Source organism: Nicotiana tomentosiformis, chromosome 4 (assembly GCF_000390325.3).
Source record: "Nicotiana tomentosiformis chromosome 4, ASM39032v3, whole genome shotgun sequence".
In the NCBI taxonomy this organism is placed as follows: Eukaryota; Viridiplantae; Streptophyta; class Magnoliopsida; order Solanales; family Solanaceae; genus Nicotiana; species Nicotiana tomentosiformis.
Window position 1 is genome coordinate 30,455,576 of NC_090815.1, and position 18,096 is coordinate 30,473,671.

An 18,096-nucleotide genomic window follows, 5' to 3' on the forward strand; every position below is an offset into this window, starting at 1 on the left:
AACCAAAATATTAATAACAAGAACTTTAAAGGTCAGTTTCAACTTTTAAAAAACTACGGAAAAATATTTCCCAGCCTTTAATCTCCATAAAGATCAATTAATCTTTTATCTATTCTTATCTGTTTTATCCTTTATCTCATTTAAAAATAACTAATCAGATATGAGTTTGCTTTATATCCACAAATAGTGTAAATAAATTTTATACCATGAGATATTCTTATCTTATAACATTTCAAGCTTTGAGCATATTAACTGTGGCCAAACAAGCACAATTATTTAAATTAAAAGTTAGCTAGCAAAAAGATGGTATCGTGCCCAAACTTTTTAACAATGTGGCTTTTCCTCCCTAATAATTCGGCCTATTAAATTGGAAATAGGGTCTCTTGCATTTTCATTAAAACCATTTAAATATAGAAATTATCGGCTAAAGATGGATATTTAATAGTAAAAGTTAGCGGGCATCATAGCAGCTCACTTGGCCTCTGTATCAACTAATATTATATTTGTCTCAATTTTTACGATACTTTTTTTAGTATGTTTAAAAATGAATAATATTTTTTATATTTTAAAAAATTAACCTTAATTTTCTTAATCAACTCTTAATTAGATAATTTATCGTACAGAAATATTTGTGAATTATTTTAGATCACAAATTTTAAAAATTATTTTTTATTTAATTTTTGTAGCAGTCAAACACCTCAAATAAATTGGGACAGTACAAATTAAAAGACAATATAATAGTCCCAACTTGCTTGATCCACCTTTAGGAAAAGAAGAAGAGAAAAAAGACGGGGGGAAAGAACTTAGGTACTTAATTTACTTACAAAAATGTCAAACATGCATCTAAAGCTTACATTTTCATCCAATTTGTATAGTGGAAGTCATGGGGAGAGAAATTGGTATCTAGCAACTCTACGGAGCACTTCATATATTAATCTTGGAAAAATAATACTAATTCTTTTTGGTCAGTTCCAAAAAGAATGACCAATTTCTAAATTTGGAAATAATTTTGCTTAAACTTACAGTTCTACCCTTAATAAGAAGCTTTTATAACCACACAATTACTCTGACCCTTTTTTGAATTGTTTAGGACCACAAATTCCAAAAATATTCATTTTTTCTTAAACTCCTACTATTAGTTAATAGAAATTTTATAATTTTTTACTTATATTAATGTGATACCCTGACCACAAACATGTTATAATATTGATAAAACTTTACATACTTTATTTCCACATGATAAAAATTGTTGAAAATAAAACAAGATTCAAAAAGCAACAAAGTGACAAAAGAGACATTATATTCCTGTTGTTCCGAGACTTCTGTTCCTTTTTGGAGTATATAAATTAGCACTACCACTTGCAGTTTACAAGCAGAAAACACTTGAAGTTAATTACAAGCACAAAACATTCTTCAGAATGGCTTCTCTGTCTCTACACAAAGTATCTTTCTTTCTTTTAGTGATAACTTTCGCATATTTCTCTTCTCCCTCGGCTGCCCAAACAAAATGTAACATCAGATCAGTTTACCAACTCGGTGACTCTCTCGCTGATGCCGGAAATGTCATCCGTACACCCGGCGCTTCCATTATATTCCGAGCCAACCAAGCTCCTTACGGTGAAACCTTCTTTAGAAGACCTACCGGCCGTTTCTCAAACGGCCGTATTATTATCGACTACATTTCCTCTGCTTTCAAACTCTCCTTCCTCAATGCTTACTTGGACAGAGGTGCTTCTTTTAGCCAAGGCGTTAACTTCGCCGTGGCTGGTGCCACGGCGCTAAATTCCTCTTTCTGGGCAGCTCGAGGTATTCGGCTGCCCACATGGAACACGCCGTTGGCTGCTCAATTAGGTTGGTTTAAATCTCATTTACAATCCACATGTGGTTCTAATTGTGCACAAACTCTTAGGAGTTCGTCTCTTATAGTAATGGGAGAATGGGGTGGCAATGATTATTACAATGGGTTTTTCCAAAACAAGCAATTACCCGAGGTCCGTACCTACGTTCCTTTTGTTGTTGCCGGTATTATGAGAAGCATCAAAGATGTGATTCAGCTTGGGGCAACTCGTATTTTGGTTCCAGGAATTTATCCACTGGGGTGTCTTCCTTTGTATTTGACATCTTTTCCTGATTCTAATGCAAATGGTTACGACCAATTGGGTTGCTTGAGAAATTATAATGATTTTGCTTCGTACCATAATAGATACCTGACCAGAAGTTTGGCATCTCTACAACGTGAATTTCCGAATGTTAGGATTGTCTATGGAGATTATTACGGGGCGCTTTTGACTCTTCTTCGCAGTGCTTCTTCCTTTGGATTTAATCAGAATACGTTGTTAACTGCGTGCTGTGGAACTGGAGGACGATACAACTTTAATTTCAGGACTGTGTGTGGATCAGCTAGTGTAAGAGCTTGTTCTAACCCGGCTCAATACGTGCATTGGGATGGTATTCATTTGACAGATGAAGCTCATCGTCATATGACAGACATTGTTGTCAAAGACATGCTTTCCAGATTCGGGTGTACCGTTTAGTTAATGAGTTTCAAGATTCTCTTAGTTTGTTATTTGGGTGTTTTTCTTTATGTTTTTGGTTGGTAATAATGATTTTCTTAGTTGGGTATTTGGGTGTTTAGAACATGATGATATATGTCACACCCTATGTGTTCTTTCTTCTTCATAAAGAGGTCGAAAAGAAAATAAATAAAAGAGTGATTGTAGTTTGCAAATAAATAGTTAAAGCTTATGTTTTTATTACAAACTTATGTCAATGGCGGGTGAAGCTAATAGGGCTTTCGAACAGTAGGGTGTCTTATGAGGGGTGAATGATTCAATATTTTTTTTTTTTAGAATTAATGAGTCAATATCAAATTTAAATAGCTTCTTTTTGGAAAAAAATATGTTCACATAAATTAGAACACGGAGGGAGTAACAAATTTGGCCAAGTGGAATATATTGTTGTGGGATATTTAAGTTTGATTTGATTTCAAAATTTGTTTTAGGATTTTTTCGTCGAACAAACATTTATGATCTCCAGTTGGTCCACGGTAGATGCAAACAAATAAGTTAGTTTTGATCATATAATTACTTCATTACTTTTCAGACTATTCAAAAAATAGATTTGAATAAATCAATTTCATTGATTAGGAAACAGTTGATACTATAAAAGAATTCATTATTCAAAAGCAGAGCCGGGGTTGATCTTTTTCTATTGATATATCCAGTTGGATTTTGCACTTTGCCTGTCAGAGATTATTAGGAGAAAAAAGAAACGTTGGAGAGAACCTAGGATGCTAATTGAAAAAAGCGTTTATTTATATATTGACAGTGTAAAAATATTTGTTAGTGAAATTAGTAATACTAAAAATAAAACAAGTTAAATAGTAAAGGGGATCTTTACGCAAATAAATGACAGAATTTATTATTTATTTTTCTTAGTTGGTATATATAAATTATGCACTAATTATATACGATTATTCACATATTATGCATTGTTAATATATCAATTATATCACCAATTATTTTTAATTTAGGCACTTGAGTGACAGCTATTATAGGTTAATTCTTCAAACATTAATATTATATATTACTCCCTACATTTCAAATTAGATGAGTTACTTTCCGTTGTAGTGTGTTCCAAAATAAATGACACATTTCTAAATTTGGAAATAATTCAACTTTAAACTTTTTATTTTACCCTTAACGAGAATCTTTTATAACCACACAAATGTCATGGTCCCACAAAGCTTTTACCCCTTAACCTTTTAAGATCACAAGTTTTAAAAGTTTTTTTCTTTTTCTTAAACTCCGTGCCGAATTAAACTATCTCATCTAAATTAAAACGGATGGAGTATATTATCACTTAATAAACAAAGAGATGCAGAGTACCATGAGCTAGCCAACAACGGCCATTTACCACAGTAAACAACTTAAAACGAATCAAGCCTGCTTTATCGCAAAGCATACTGAAGGGAGGCATCCGGTTAAAAAGGGCAGCTTGTTGTCCAAGATATTCTGTGTTTACGCAAGATTCTGGCTAAACTCTTGTTTATCCGAAAAATGATATAATTAAATTTGTTCGTGGTTTCTAGACAAGTGAATTAATATGATCCAAAAAGTAATGAAATAATTGATGAAATATGAAATACTTAGTCTTAGAATGTAGATAAAACAACAGAGCTAATGAGTCCGAGAACAAGGTTTCCGGCCACAACAGTGATAACATCAAAAGCGAGAGAATCAAATTGTATTAAAATGCTGTATAGAATATAGCATAACAGTGATACAACATTTCAAATTGTATTAAAATGTTATATAGAAGTTAGCCAGAAAATTCGTGTCATTTACAATGATAACTGAACTCTCTATTTACAGCTATGTCTAGGGAAGGAAGTCCTAGGATCATGCCCTTCTTTAATGTCAATTATGAGGGTCATTGATGAAGATGTAACGTTAGACATAAATGCCAAATTCCTTGTAACGGGCCAACACCGTTAATGTTGCAAAATATTCCGTATTAAATGTTACCGGGCGCAAAGCATTTAATACTCCTTTTATGATCATTATTCCTTCCGGTGACAAGCGGAATAACTATGTTCGGTGGCCATCTCCATCTTGTGTTCCACGTGTCCTTCCTTTAAGCAGCCACGTGCCATGTCGTATTTTTTCCTATACAAATAGTCCCCCTACTTTTCGGTGACATATCTTTATGTTACCGGAAAGTTAGTAGAAACACTCTTTTGGCAAAAATTACTATAATTCCTTTTGAAGGCCACTGACGGTTGATTAGACACGTGTCTCTCCGCATTTAATGCCCCGAACACTTGTCTTCCCATGATTTAGCACGCCTTTTACCGATTATCGAGATAATAATAGCCATGAATTTATCCGTCAAAATTTTAGTTATACGCATCATCCTTCTCTTATGTACTTCATAATCTCTCAAACTTCTAATCTGCGTCTTTATTTCCCAACTTTTCTCTGATCTTCTTCGAACCAGAAATTGTCCTTCCCTCTATTCCAATGGCTTCCTCTTCAAAACATGCTAGTTTTTCAAAGGGCAAGAACAAAACCGAGGATTTCGTTCCTGCAACAGTGGGCTCCATCATTGTCAAGAAGGCTTAGTACTTCGAAGGATTTCGAAGAGAAATTTCCTACTGCTTACCCTCGCATATGGGCCGTTAGTAGGTACCCTTCTTCTATTCGCCTTTCCAGTATTCCTGCTGTGAAGGAAGATTACTGCTGCCATGAGTTGAACATCGTTGCTCCTGACCTATCGGAGCGAGTGACTCTGCCCAGGGAAGGGTTTACATATTTTTCATGTATCCCTTTTTCTTAGATTCGGTAATAATGATTTTCTTCGTTGGGTATTTGGGTGTTTAGAACATGATGATATATGTCACACCCTATGTGTTCTTTCTTCTTCATAACGAGGTCGAAAAGAAAAGAAATAAAAGAGTGATTGTTGATTGCAAATAAATAGTTAAAGCTTATGTCAATTTAAGCTAGGTTGTTTTTAGGGACTATTCTTTTTGGGGCGGATCAAAAAGAAAATAGGTTCACATAAAATAGAATGGAGAGAGTAGCAAATTTGGCCAAGTGGAATATATTGTTGTGGGATATTTAAGTTTTATTTGATTTCAAAATTTGTTTTAAGATTTTTTTGTCGAACAAACATTTATGATCTCCAGTTGGTCCAAGTTAGATGCAAACAAATAAGTTAGTTGTGATAATATAATTACTTATTACTTTTCAGACTATTCAAAAAATAGATTTGAATAAATCAATTTCATTGATTAGGAAACAGTTGATACTATAAAAGAAGGTCCAAATATATCATTGTACTTTCGAAAATGATCTAAGAATACCCCTCGTTATACTATTAGGTTATCTATATCCCTGCAGTCATACTTTGGGTTCAAATATACCCCTCATTTAAACGGAGGGACACGTGTCATCGTCCTATTGGCCAATTTTAAATATCTCCTAATTAATTAAAAAGACTCATTACACATACCCGAAAATCAATTTGTTTTTTGTAAAAACTGAAAAAAACTGATTTTCTTTTTTACTAAAAACTGAAAAAAATGAATTTTTTTTTTTTCAGTTTTTACAAAAATATTGCTTTAAAAAAAAACTGAAAAGCAATTTTCTAAAGCAATTAAAAACTGAAAAAAACTGAAAGTTTTTTTAACTAAAAACTGAAAATAAAATAAAATATTTATTTTTTCAGTTTTTACAAAAATATTGCTTTAGAAAATTGCTTTCCAGTTTTTTTTTAGTTTTTACAAAACAAATTGCTTTAGAAATTATTTTTCTGTTTTTTTTAAAGCAATATTTTTCTAAAAACTGGAAAAAAATATTTTTGTTTTTTTCAGTTTTAGTAAAAAAAAAACCCAGTTTTTCCAGTTCCTACAAAAAAAATTGCTTTAGAAAATTGCTTTTCGGATATGGGTAATGGATTTTTTTAATTAATTAGGAGATATTTGTAATTGGCCAACAAGACGATGACACGTGTCCCTCCGTTTAAATAAGAGGTATATTTGAACACAAAGTATGATTGCAGGGGTATAGATAATCCAATCGTATAACGAAGGGTATTCTTAGACCATTTTCGAAAGTATAAGGGTATATTTGTCCATTGCCGTAAAAGAATTCATTATTCAAAAGCAGAGTCGTGGTTGATCTTTTTCTATTGATATCCAGTTGGATTTTGCACTTTGCCTGTCAGATTATTAGGAGGAAAAAGAAACGTTGGAGAGAACCTAGGATGCTAATTGAAAAAAGCTTTTAACTTTTATATATTGATAGTGTAAAAGATAATTATATGTAATTATTAGTGAAATTAGTAATATAAAAAATAAGGTAAGTTAAATATTAAAGGGGATCTTTATGCAAATAAACGATAGAATTTATTATTTATTTTTCTTAGTCGGTATACATAAATTATGCACTAATTATATATGATTATACACATATTATGCATTGTTAATATATCAATTATATCACCAATTATTTTTTAATTAGGCGCTTGAGTGATAACTATTATAGGTTAATTCTTCAAACATTAATATTATATATTATATTATCACTGAATAAACAAAGAGCTGCAGAGTAGGGCTGCTTATCGGACGGATTGGGCGGTTAATTACTCTTAACGGTTTGGCTTAACGGTTATCGACTTTTAAATGTATTAATCCGCTAGCCACCCGATAAGATATCTGACGGATTGGTATCAGTTTAGCTTTTATCGGGCGGTTTATCGGCCTAATTCAATCTATATTGCGTGCATTAATTGTTTGTTGACCGCCTAGCATACAAATTTAGAATAGAAAATTACACATTGAGTCCAAACATACATGTCTATTAACGCCTACATAAGAATGATGTAGTGTGTCATGTGGTGTAGAGTGAAAAAAGCAAAACACATTGTAGTCTACATTACATCCCAAAGCAGACTATGATATGATGTAATTAAGGAAAAAGTAGTTCTAATGGATATGCCACTATAACTCTTGCTAGCTATAACATGGATCATACAAGGATATCAAATTTTATTGAGATAACTATGTGATTGCCTGGGTTTAGATGCAAAGGAACAATTTCAGTAGTTTAGCTCATTAAATATAATGGCATCAAAAAGCTTTTATTAATTTATTCATATCACAAACGAAGCAACATTACAATAAACGTGCGGTCCTTCCCTTTGTTTCTTGTTCATTTCTCTTAGAAAGGTAACAATATATTAATAATTAACACAAAGAATGTGCTGGAGCCATATTTATAATTTTTAAAAGCAAAAATATGAGCTTGCTCTTCATACTAGAGCACTAAGATAGAGTGTTGGAAGCTTGGAAGTCAATGGGATAGAGTACTTTGCTGCTGGAGTGCTGGTTGAATTTCTACTGAAGCTGGTTGAATTATGGTCGAATAAAGAGAACCATAATTCTGCTGGTGGTTGAAGTTTAGGCGTTAGGGTTCTCATTATTTAGGAATTAGGTGTTAGAACTTAGAAATAAAGTACTAGAAAAAGTGGAAGGGTTTTTGATATTTAATATATATATATATATATATATATATATATATATATATATATATATATATATATATATTCTTAACGGGTTAACGGATTATCCGTTAAGAAAATTGAATAATCCGCCCCCAAACCGATAAGCCATTAATAAAAAAAATTTAATCCGTTCCCCGTCCGTTAAACCGTTAACCCGATACCAATAAGCCATTAAGTTTCGATTTCGGTTCGGTTTTCGGTTTCGGTTCGATTTTGAACACCTCTACTGCAGAGTACCATGAGCTAGCCAACAACGGCCATTTACCACAGTAAACAACTTAAAACAAATCAAGTCTGCTTTGGCTTTATCGCAAAGCAGACTGAAGAGAGGCATCCAAGATATTCCGTGCTTGTGGAGGACTATACTCATGTTTGCCCGAAAAATATTACAATTGAATTTGTTTGTGTTTCTAGACAAGTGAACTAATTTGATCCAAAAAGTAATGAAATAATTGATGAAATATGAAATACTTAGCCTTAGAATTTAGATGAAACAGCAGGACTAATGAGTCTGGGAATAAAGTTTTCGGGCACAACAATGATATGATCAAAAGCGAGAGAATCAAATTGTATTAAAATATTGTATAGAATGTAACATAAGTTATCTAGAAAATTCGTGTATTTTACAATGATAACTGAGCTATCTATTTATAGCTATGTCTATGGAAGGAAATCCTAGGATCATGCCCTTCTTTAATGTCAATTATGAGGACCATTGATGAAAATGTAAAGTTAGACATAAATGCCAAATTCCTTGTAACGGGCCATCACCCTTAATGCTGTAAAATATTCCGTATTAAATGTTACCGGACGCAAAGCATTTAATACTCCTTTTATGACATTATTCCTTCTGGTGACAAGCGAAATAGCTATGTTCGGTGGCCATCTCTATCTTGTGTTCCACATGTCCTTCCTTTAAGCGGCCACGTGCCATGTCATATTTTTTCAATATAGATAGTCCTCCTGCTTTCCGGTGACATAACTTTGTATTACCGGGAAGTTGGTAGAAACACTCTTTTGGCGGAAATTACTATAATTCCTTTTGAAGGTCACTGATAGTTGATTAGACGCCTGTCTCTTAGCATTTAATGCCCCGAACACGTGTCTTCCCATGATTTAACACGCCTTTTGCCGATTATTGAGGTAATAATGGCCATGAATTTATCCGCCAAAATTTTAGTTCTACGCATCATCCTTCTCTTATGTACTTCATAATCTCTCAAACTTCTAATCTACATCTTTATTTCCCAACTTTTCTCTGATCTTCTTCGAACCAGAAATTGTCCTTCCCTCTATTCCAATGTCTTCCTCTTCAAAATGTGCTAGTTTTTCAAAGGGCAAGAACAAAACTGAGGATTCCGTTCCTCCAACAATGGTTTCCATCATCTCAAGAAGGCTTAGTACTTCGAAGGACTTCAAAGAGAAATTTTCTACTGCTAACCCTCGCACATGGGCCGTTAGTAGGTACCCTTCTTCTATTCGCCCTTCCAGTATTCCTGCTGTGAAGGAAGATTGCTTCTGCCATGAGTTGAACATCGTTGCTCCTGACCAATCAGAGCGAGTGACCCTTCCCAGGGAAGGGTTTACATATTTTTCACGTATCCCTTTACTTTGGGTGCATTTTCTTTGAGCGGAATGCTTGATTCTGTGATTGCGGAGTTTTGCCTTCGCTACCAGGTGTGTTTGGCGTAGGTAAGTCCTTTAGTGTGGAGGACAGTCGCCTGCCTTTGGCATTTGTGCCTAGAAACTGGAGAGGATCTAACCCTAGCTCATATGATGAATCGTTATTCACCCTAAATCTTCCGCGGGGGAATGATAAACCTTTGAAAGCGTGGCCACCATGCTTTCTTGTCTAGCATGGATAATGACAACGACCGTGGGTGGATGGAATGGTTCATTGCAGTTGCCACCAGTGACATTATTCCAACAACGGCTTCATCCTTTCCGGTTGCTTGGAACCTCTCTCGTAAGTTCTCTTTAATACATCTTTGCGTACTAAACATTCTTCCATGCTCGTATTGATCCTTCAACCTTCATTTGTTATAGTGACTCGATGGATCCCACCAATGAAAGAAGGCTTGGACCGGTGGATTTAAAAGATCTTGGACATCACAACGCCCGAAACCCGTTTGTTGAAAGAACTGTCCATTAAATACGGGTGGAAGGCAAAAAATCACGGTAACTTTAATTCACCTTTTTTCCACCTTTTGTATATGAAGAACTTGGTTGAACCCTTCTGACTTGCTCACGAAATTAGGTCTACATGCGGGCTCAGTTGATGTCCCCGATGAGGATGTTTTGGCTGATCATGCTGATGGGACGAGGCTGCTTCAGGAGGCACTTACTCGAACAGGCATCTCCGGGCCTGCTTCGGGCGCAAACGTTTCTCTACGGACTCCACGGCCAAAGAACAAGCAAGCAAAATTAATACGTTCCTCTGCGGCCAGGGAAAAGAATAATAGGCCAAAGGTTGATGCCCCCGAGTCATCTCCGGTGGCGATGATGACTGGTCCTCCTTTCGGGCCGGTCATAGACACTATGATGATCGACGATAATGAAGAAACTAGTGATGAGGGAGCTTCTTTACATAGAAGGATACAATCCTCATCATCTCAATAGGATGCTCGACCTGTTGGGACAATTGCAACAACTGAAGATGACGCCTCAGCACTTTGGGGAGAATTTTATTTGGTAGATAATGCCAATTCCCGCTCTCGGGCCCCAATTGTTGTAACCGGTACTGCGAGGCTGAGTACCAGGTCCGTGTCATCTTTGGTTGGCGAGCATCAAACAACCAGCACTGTATTTGATGCAGCTGCTTCACACTCTTCAACTCCATCAGCTTCATCTCCACCTTCACCACCACCAGCAGCTGCCACATCATTTCCATCTTCGTCTACTCTTCAAACAACGGTTGCTACATCATCTCCATCGGCTGCACCTGACCATGAATAAGGTATCTCTCCTCCCCAGTTCATGGGAATTTGGGGCAAAATTAAGCTGCCCCTTCTGAAGATCAACAAAAGAGTAGGAGTGTTACCCTTTCGGTCTCCATCGGGTGCAACTTGCTTTTGAGGCCGGTGGAGCTTGCTAACTATCTGAAGCCTTTGGCTTCAGAAAAAGACTGGGAGAACATTCAGACACTCTCGGGAGAGTGTTTGTTGAACAATGCTATGCATAACGCCGCGGTGGTACGTTTCTTTCATCCTCTGTTATTTCCCATACTTTTGAAAGAATGTATTTTGAGTTTTACCTCTTCTTTTTTGTAGGCCAATTTTCTTGCTTATGAGGGCATTCAAAGGCTGATTCGTGAGAAGGAAGAACTTATGAACGGGATCAGCTTTTGGCGGAACGGGACCAGACTGTTCTCTACCTCTCAGAACTAGAAAATAGAGGCACCAAGGCCGATGTTTTGGAAACTCGGTTGCAGCAAAGCGAGCAAGAAGTGATAACCCTCAGCCAATAAGTTGGCCCGCTGAGGGTTAGATTTGATGAAGTTAAGGCTAAATGGGCTGAAGTCCAGGACGCCATTCTTGCTGCAACTGATCGTGAGGTTGACTCTGCTGAAAGAGTGATTAAATTAGAGGCAGCCTTAATCTCCAAAAGCGAAGCGCTTGCTGCTGTGGTAGCGAAACATACCCAGTTGGAGGAGAAGTACAGGAAAACTATCGAGCATAATAGGCTCTATAGTTCAACTGTCCGTGAGCTCGATGTCAGTCTCAAATATGCTAGGTCCGCCGGGTAAAACCTTTCTGCCGAAATTAATCAACTCAAAGAAGAACTCAAGCGCCGAGTGGCTTCCCTCATTGTTGAAAAAACTTATTCCATGTATAGTATGAGGAGAAAAATCTTGGAAGAGGCCAAGACCGGTATCATTGACAATGATGCCAAAACTGTTAAGGCTAGAGAGCTTGAGTTAGCTACAAAAAATAGACTCCCGGCGCAGTGTGACGCTCCAGGTTCTTCTGATTCCGATTTTGAGTTTTCAGAAACTGAAGAGGTATCGGAAGGTGATGATGCCGAAGACCAAGCTAGGGAAAACGTTGAGCCATCGGCGGAACCAACTCCCGGGAATACAAATACTTCTCTTTCTTTTGATTCCGGAGACGCTTCAGCTTAGCTTTTTCTTTCTGTTTCTATTTTGTACCTTTATCACACTAACTTGCCCTTATAAATAAAAACATATGTTTTGCTCAAGTACCATTTGAGTCTTATTTTCGTTTTGAATATTCATGTAAGCCTTTAACTTTAGTGCTTGCTTAAGTATTTTGCGCAAGTTTATTTGTTCGTGCTTTATTGTGTGTACTCTTGGATGCTTTTTCTTCGAAGCATTTCGATTTTGAGAATTATCCCTTTTACATGAGGGTTTAAAAAAGTATTTTCGCGAGTTTGCTTTTTGCGTCTTTTTTGTATGCAACTTCGGGTGTTTTTTTCCCCGATGGCATTATGGATTACGAGCATTGATTCTTCCGGAACCAACCCTTTATCGTGAGGGTTTTGATAAGAGAGGTCCCTCTTATATTTATGGTGCTCTTGAAGAAGACGTCTCCTATTCATTACGGCACAAACATTTGAAGTACTTGTTTAACTTTCAAATGGTAAAATTAATCATCGTTCAGACAAGAAACAAGATAAAAACAAAAGGATTTCATTTCAACTAATTCCTTCTATTTTCAAACGTACATAAGCATTTTGCTATGCAGAAAAGAAATTGTCATGACTTGTGGCTATAAAAAAATTGCCATGACTTGTGGCTATCTTGTACAACTTGTTTCTACGGGCTAGCTGCGCAGTCCCCAGTCCCGATGATGTATTATTTTCGGAATTTATGTTCCCCGGTTGACGTGCCATTCAGTGTTTCCTGTCATTTAGTGTTGCTGTAACCTCATATCATTCCCCTCAGTGTTCGAATGCGAAGAATACGAATTGGAACTCTGGAAGCCTTGTACCTTCAAAGATCCCACCAATGAATTGCTAGGTAATCCTTCACTCGGCAACATATCTTGTTTCCCATTAGGAACCCATGCTATCGAACGAAAGAATACCTAACAATCCTCTAGTGGTTTGTGCTTGTAACGATCGGGTAACCTCTTTTCGGTAGCAAACTTAACTTCCCGGTAGGAATTTGCTATCGAAGCAAAGATTATCTAATTGTCCCCGAGTGGAAACTTGCTTATTTGCCTTGTTATCAAAGGTCTTATCACTACTGTGTTCGTAGTATGCTTTCCGTCGCTGCCTCGTTAAAAACTTTGCCAGAAAAACCCAAATGGGACAAAAAATGAACGAAGGGAAAAAGAGTGTAACACATACTTTCTGTTTGACTGTTGTTCGTCAGAAGTAATATCTTTTGAGGTGAGCCACGTTCCAGTTGCTGGGCAACTTGTCTCCGTTTTGGTTCTCCAACTCGTATGATCCTTTCCTAGTGATAGTTGAAACTCGGTAAGGGCCTTCCCATGTTGGGCCTAACTTGCATGAGTTGAGTTCCTGGGTGTTTTGAGTTACCTTCCTCAATACCAAGTCTCCTACTTTGAAATATCGGAGGTTGGCTTTTCAATTATAATAACGCTCCATTCTCTGCTTTTGGGATGCCATTCTGACATGTGCCAAGTCTGTGCGTTCCTCGAGCAGCTCCAAGTTGATTAGCATTTCTTTGTTGTTCGATCCTTCGCTCGCCTCAAAGTACCTTAAGGTTGGTTCCCCCACTTCCACCAGTATCAAAGCTTCTGCACCCTATACAAGGGAAATAGGGGTCTCTCCCGTGCTTGACTTGGCCGTTGTTTGATAGGCCCATAGAACCCCAGGCAATTCTTTGGGCTAGTTGCCTTTTGCTGCTTCTAACCTTTTCTTGAGGTTTTGAATAAACACTTTGTTTGTTGACTCCGCTTGACCATTTGCGCTCGGATGATAAGGTGAAGAGGTAATCCTCTTTATCTTCAAGTCTTCAAGGAACTTTGTAACTTTTGCGCCGATAAATTGCGGCCCATTGTCGCACACAATCTCTTTTGGTATTCCAAACCTACAAATTATATTTTTCCACAGGAAGTCGACCACTTCGCGTTCTCCGATCTTCTGATAAGGACCTACTTCCATCCATTTAGAAAAATAGTCAGTCAAAATTAAAAGAAATCTTACCTTTCCAGGAGCCAGTGGTAGTGGTCCGACGATGTCCATCCTCCATTTCATGAATGGCCACGAGGACAACCAAATGTAGGGGTTCTGCCGGTTGATGTACTAGTGGTGCGTAGCGTTGGCACTTATCACATTTTCGTATAAAATCTTTGGCATCTTGTTCCATACGGGGTCAGTAATATCCTGCCCGAACTAATTTCAACACCAAAGAATCCGCATCCGAGTGGTTGCTGCATATCCCTTCATGAACTTCTCTCATGACATAATTAGCTTATGATGCTCCTAGGCACCGGTCCAACGGACCTTGAAAGGAATTTATGTATAATTGGCTATAACGTGCAGCTTTGGCATGCAACGCTCTTGATGCTTTGGGGGTTTTAGGCAACTTTCCATGCTCGCGATAATCGATTATTTTGTTTCTCTAGTCCCAGACCAAACTAGTCGAATTCACCTCATAGTAACCATCTGTTTCCAAGGCTGAGTTTATCAGTTGTACTACCGTCCCCGTTTCCGATCCTTGGATTTCTGTTAATGAGCCCAAATTTGCCAATGCATCTACCTCCGTGTTATCTTTCCTCGGGATATGAATTATTGACCATTCCCGGAATCGTGCCAATAGAGCCTGAACCTTTACCATGTATTGTTGTATACATTCCTCTTTGGTGTCAAAAATTCCGTAGACTTGGTTTATCGCCAACTACGAATCACATTTGATTTCGATGACTTCAGAGTCGAGTCCCCGATCCAATTTGAGCCCTGCAATCAAAGCTCCGTACTCTGCTTCATTGTTAGTTAAAGGAATCGTTCTGATGGCTTGCCTTAAGGTTTCCCCCAAAGGCGTGATTAAAACTATTTTGAGCCCGGACTCTTTTACGTTTGAAGGTCCATCCGTAAATAAGGTCCAAACTCCCGATGTTGATTCTGACACCATTATTTCCTCCTTAGCTGCCTGAGGCAATAGTCCCTGACTGAAGTCGGCCACGAAGTCAGCCAAGAGTTGCGACTTAATTGTTGTCCTCATTTTATACTCTATATCGAATTCGCTCATTTCGACGACCCATTTGGCCAATCTACCCGAGAGCTCGAGTTTATGGAGGATATTCCTCAAAGGGAAAGTAGTTACCACATTTATCAGGTGGCATTGGAGCGGCGACTATGAGAGCTAAGGCCAGCTTTTCCAGATGTGGGTAGCGAGTTTCTTCTCCCGTTATAATCTTGCTAACATAATAAACTGGAGATTGCGTACCTTCGTCATCTCAGACTAAAACTGCACTCACCGCAACTTATGAAACCGCGAGGTAGAGTAGCAACGTTTAACCTTACTTCGGTTTTGAGAGCAACGGAGGGCTTGGCAAATATTTCTTCAACTCCCTCAAGGCTTGCTGACACTTCGGTATCTACTCAAAATTGTTTTTCTTTTTGAGTAGTGCGAACAAGTGATGACATTTTTCCGATGAACGGGAAATGAACCTGCTCAAAGCTGCCAGTCTCCCCGTGAGCCTTTGGACTTCTTTTACGTTAGACAGTTGATCCGGGATGCCCTCTATGGCCTTGATTTTGTCGGGAATTACCTCAATTCCCCTTTGTGATACTAGGAATCCTAGGAACTTAACCGAACTGACCCCGAATGCACACATCTCAGGGTTAAGTTTAATATTATGCTCCCTCGGGATGTCGAATATTTCTTGCAAATGCTTCAAGTGGTCACCTGCATTCAAAGACTTAACGAGCATATCATCTATGCATACTTCCATAGTATTTCCTATTTGTTTTTCAAACATCTTATTCACGAGCCTTAATAAGTGGCTCCGACGTTTTTTAGCCGGAAGGGCATCACATTATAACAATATATACCAAAACTCATTATAAACGAAGTCTTTTCCTAATCTTCTGGGTTCATCTTGATTTGATTGTACCCATAATAAACATCGAGGAAACTCATTAACTCGTGCCCGGCGTATAATCAATCATCTGATCGACATTTGGTAATAGGAATGAGTCTTTCGGGCACACTTTATTAAGATCCTTATAATCTATGAACATGCGAAATTTATTATTTTTCTTAGGTACTACTACATTGGCTAGCTAGTCCAGATATCTTACCTCTTAGATTGAACCAATCTTAAGTAAATGAGTTACCTCTTCTTTGACGAATTTATTCCTTACTTTAGCAATATGGCGCTTCTTTTGCCTTACCGGAGGTATGTTGGGATTCAAGCTTAAATTGTGTATGGCTATCTCTGTTGGGATGCCTGTCATATCTTCGTGCAACCATGCAAAACAATTGACATTAATGTTAAGGAATTCAATAAAAGCAGACCTGTGCTCCAGGTGCAGTCCTGTTCCCAAATGGAATTTCCTTTCTATGAATTCTTTAAACAATGCAACCTGCCCCAGTTCTTCTGTCGTGGACTTTATCGCGTCCGTCTCTTCTGGTACTTGAAAATACCTTGGTACCTGATATTGTTTCGACTCTTCTATCCCCAGATTTATCTTCCTATGGCTCGGGGGCAGGTGCCGGTTCCGGTAATTGCTATGCTGCATGTTCCTTTCCATTGCTACTGGAAACTGAAATTGCATTCATCTCCCTTGCTGCCTATTGGTCACCCCTTATCTCTTTGATCCCCTCGGGTGCAGGAAACTTTAACAGTTAGTGATATGTTGAAGGCCCAACTTTCATCTCGTGCAGCCATGGTCTTACCAAGATGATATTATATCCCATGTCTCCATCTACCACCTCGAAGAGAGTTGTCTTCATTACTCCCTCAGCGTTCATGAGCAGCAAAATTCTCCCCGAGTTTTCACGCTTGCGAGGTTAAATCCAGCGAGGAGTTTTGTTGCCGGGATAATGCTTCCGATGAGTTTAGCTTGCTCCAGTACTATCCATTGTATGATATTAGCGGAACTTCCTGGATCTACTAAAACATGTTTAATTTTAAAATCTAACACATTTAAAGAAATTACTAGTGTGTCATTGTGCGGCAACACTAATCCATCAATATCTTCATCCGTGAATGCGATATAATCTTCCCGGATCCTTTTACTGTGAGTTATCGATACTTTTGTCTTCTTTGCTGCCGAAAAGATGACCCCGTTAATTTCATTCCCTCCGAAGATCTTGTTGATCGTTCGGCGTGAAAGTTCTTCTCCTGCTTTCGAGGTTTCAACATCGCCTCTACTCCGACCATAATTGTTTTTAGCTCGGTCGCTCAAGAATTCTTTGAGGTGACCATTCTTTAACAGTGTAGCAATTTCTTCCCAGAGGTGTCGGCAGTCCCCAGTTCGATGGCCGTTAGTGCCATGGTATTCACACCATAAATTGGGATCCCTCTGGCTAGAATCAGATTTCATAGGTCTTGGGAATTGTGCCTCTGTGATATTCCTCATGACCGACACCAACTCTACTATACTGATATTGAAGTTATACTCTGATAACTTTGGGTAAGAAGAATCTCATGACCCCCAGATTTCTTTATCCTATAGCGATCTGTTGTTCCGGCCATGATCTGTTCTTCTATTAACGGTGAACTTGTTTGCAGTCTGAAAACTCCTGTTGCGGCCCTCTGTTCGCTTGTAGGTCAAAAACCGGCCCCTCAAAGTCCGTCTATCTGTGTCAATATCATCTTTCATTTTTTCTCTGTTCTTCTTCCATCCTTTGGTGGACGATGGGAAGCCAACCGGATCGTCTTCGATCCTTATTTTGACTCGTACCGATTGTGGACATCCGCCCAAGTCGTCGCTTAGAACTCTAGCAAACTTTCCTTCAACTTTCAAGAAGCGTTCAAACTTCTCAGATATAAACCTTTGGTGAAAGCTTCAGCTGCCCATTCATCCGGGACCGCTGATAGTAACATGCTTTCCTTCTGGAACCGGATGACGTACTCTCGTAATAACTCTGAC

At 37.9% G+C, this 18,096-nt stretch overlaps 1 protein-coding gene across 1 annotated transcript; it reads left to right on the forward strand.

The window, feature by feature from the left end:
• The first annotated feature begins 1,376 nt into the window (after window positions 1–1,376).
• On the forward strand, window positions 1,377–2,760 carry LOC104096477 (GDSL esterase/lipase At5g03980-like). Its single transcript, XM_070199690.1, has one exon. The coding sequence runs from the start codon at window positions 1,419–1,421 to the stop codon at window positions 2,532–2,534; it is 1,116 nt and encodes a 371-aa protein (XP_070055791.1). The 5' UTR covers window positions 1,377–1,418; the 3' UTR covers window positions 2,535–2,760.
• Window positions 2,761–18,096: the final 15,336 nt, after the last annotated feature.

Excerpts from the sequence above, each read along its gene's own strand:
- LOC104096477 (XM_070199690.1), top strand. The coding sequence starts at position 1,419 with ATGGCTTCTCTGTCTCTACACAAAGTATCTTTCTTTCTTTTAGTGATA.